Source organism: Pteropus alecto, unplaced genomic scaffold (genome assembly GCF_000325575.1).
Source record: "Pteropus alecto unplaced genomic scaffold, ASM32557v1 scaffold24, whole genome shotgun sequence".
Taxonomy (NCBI): domain Eukaryota; kingdom Metazoa; phylum Chordata; class Mammalia; order Chiroptera; family Pteropodidae; genus Pteropus; species Pteropus alecto.
In genome coordinates this window covers 21,889,324-21,891,898 of record NW_006439192.1, presented here as the reverse complement: position 1 = coordinate 21,891,898, position 2,575 = coordinate 21,889,324, and the positions used below count along the sequence as shown (strand labels likewise).

Below are 2,575 nucleotides of genomic sequence, written 5' to 3'. Positions count from 1 at the left end.
ATGTATTAAAGATTATGCTTTTGAAGTGAATTCATTACTGATCTTCCTGCTGGAAGCATGCTACAATTCTGTACACGATGTTCTTAAAAGCTATCACAACCTATAGGAGCATCAGTAACGTTAAAAAATATGCCTTGTAGGGTTGCAATATGGCTTCATAAATTATTTGCTGTAAACAATAATTAATGAGATATATTTGTCCCCAATCACTCTTTTGTTAATATGCTTAGCCATCTAAGGATTATTTTCCATCTTTTTCATTGATTCTTTTTTCATTTTGTGAGTTAAGATGTGAGCTTTCAGATTATTTGACTGAACAAACCTCTTGTGACAGTCTTCAAAAGAACACACGAAACGTTTCTCCCCAGTTGGATGCATACATGTGTACGCAAGTTGAAGTCCAGGGAAAAGTGTTTTCTGCACCCTTCAAAAGTGCACCGAAAGGGCCTCCCTCCAGTATGGATCAGAAAACGTCTTTTTAGTTTTGAGCTCTCATTGAATACTTTCCCACATTCTGCACACACGCGATCTTGGGGACCATAAATGAGGAGATGCTTTCTCAGAGAAGCTCTATTCTTCAACTACTTTGTGCATTTACTCTGAGGACAATTTTTTTCTGCAGCATCATAGTCTTTTTTTTTTTTTTTCTTGGCTTCTTTCCAGCAAATGCTGCAGCCTGTTTAGGATCTGATAAGTTAGTGCTGGGTATTCCTCCAGGAGGAAGCTGCTTGTCTGTCATGTACTCAGAAAACTCAACAAATGAATTCTCTCCAACAGTCTGTTGAGGAAGCTCTTTTGTGTGTGTGTTTTGCAAAGAACATTCACAAGCGAGCTTGCTATAAAAATACATTAAGAAAGCTCATGTTCTGATCTTTCTTTCAGGTAGTTGAAGGACGTAAGAAGTATGTCCTTGTCCAGGATGGGTTCAGAAAACTTACCTCTTATTAGGTAACAGTCAGAAAAGGAATCCTCTTTATCAGCCTGATAGCTAGTCTCATGGAACCCACCTTCACCACACCAGGCTCACATTGTGTCCAGAGGTTCCTGCTGGGCTGGAGCTGTTGTAACTGGAGTTGGCTTATCCCCACTGAGGGCTCTTCTACCCGGGCCTTTTCATCCATGTGTCTTTGCTCTTGGGTCCAGTTGCTGTTCCATGCCGTCCTGCCTCTTTCCTTCTTGAAGGTTTGCATCTGGATATAACAACCACTTCCAAGTGTAGTGATCTGGGTAAATCTTCAAAAAGCACCTGCTTTGAGATGGTAATCATTAGGTAAAATATATCTCAACATTAGAGGGTCAAAAATGACCTAAAAAAAAAAGGCCTAGAATTTATTTTTCAATAATGGAATGGCTATGTTTACATCTTTGAAAAACTTGGCAAGAGAGTAAGAGAATGAGCTCTGATGTATGACATGGGGCCATAGCCAGACCTTACCTGGGTATTCCCACAAGTTATCTGTCCTCTCTGATCACTTAATGTTCACTGGGCACTCACTATACACTAGCCCCAATCTAGGCTACTCGTGGGCTGAGATTCAGCAGTAAGTAAACATACAAATGTACTCATAGAGTAGACATTATTATGAGCATACAAAATAAGTAATATGTGTGATATGTTATACGGTGCTATAGAATAAACAAAGGGGTTGGTAGAAAGTAGGAGTCTGCAGTTTTGAATAGGGTGTTCAGGCAAACCTTGACTGAGGTAGTGCCAGCTGACTAAAAACTTGAAGGAGGTAAGGAAGCAAGATACACCTAATTTCTTATATAACACTGTTGTGAACTTCAAATTAAATAATGCATATAAAGTGTTTAGCATGGTTCATGGCATCGAGCAAATAAATGCTGAACACTTATGTGAGCTAGCATTATTTTATTACCTTTGTATTCATGCTGTAAGTATAGACGGGATCCTGCTATGTGCCAGGCACTATTTGAGACTAAGGCTGGCAAATTTCTTTCTGTAAAGAAACAGATTTAAGCTTTGTGGGCTCTACGGTCTGTCACAACTATTTAACTCTGCCATGGAAGCAAGGAAGCAGCCATAGATACTACATAAACGACAAGCATGACTGTGTCCCAGTAAAACAGGCAGAGGCTGGATTTGGACCATGGACCATAGTTTACCCATCTCTGTTCCCAAAGATGGGGATCCAGAGATAAGACACATGAAATACATGTACTCCCGTCTCTCATGAGTATAAGTCAAAATAAAGGCACAGATGGTCTGGGCCTGAATATTTTTCTGTCATTTCCCAAAAAATGTAAAAGAAACATTATAAAAGTTGTAGTATGGATTTATTATACTTTTTCTAAGAGCCTTTGCTTAATATTACAGTTGTGTGCCTCATTTCTTAATTTTATTGTCCTAATATCTTGCTGTAGGAACAAAAATTAAATGCTTTTATGAAAAAAGCATATGTGAAAATAGTAGAGTGAAAATTAACAGCTTGAAAATATTTTTAAATAGCCTCGTTTAAAAATGCAAACTAAATGGATTCATGCCATTTCCTTTTGGCAAAAAAACACACAGAATAAAAACAAACATGCTTTTCAATTGCTAAGGGAAAAGTTT

The 2,575-nt window shown here is 38.2% G+C and overlaps 1 protein-coding gene across 1 annotated transcript in view; it reads right to left on the bottom strand.

Annotated features, from left to right (window-relative positions):
• Positions 1–234: 234 nt before the first annotated feature.
• ZFP42 (ZFP42 zinc finger protein) overlaps positions 235–2,575 on the bottom strand; it is a 93,885-nt gene continuing 91,544 nt past the window's right edge. The window contains 4 exon segments of the mRNA XM_015592818.2: positions 235–371; positions 374–647; positions 650–823; positions 826–1,007. Coding sequence (XP_015448304.2) covers positions 235–371; positions 374–647; positions 650–823; positions 826–1,007 — 767 coding nt within the window.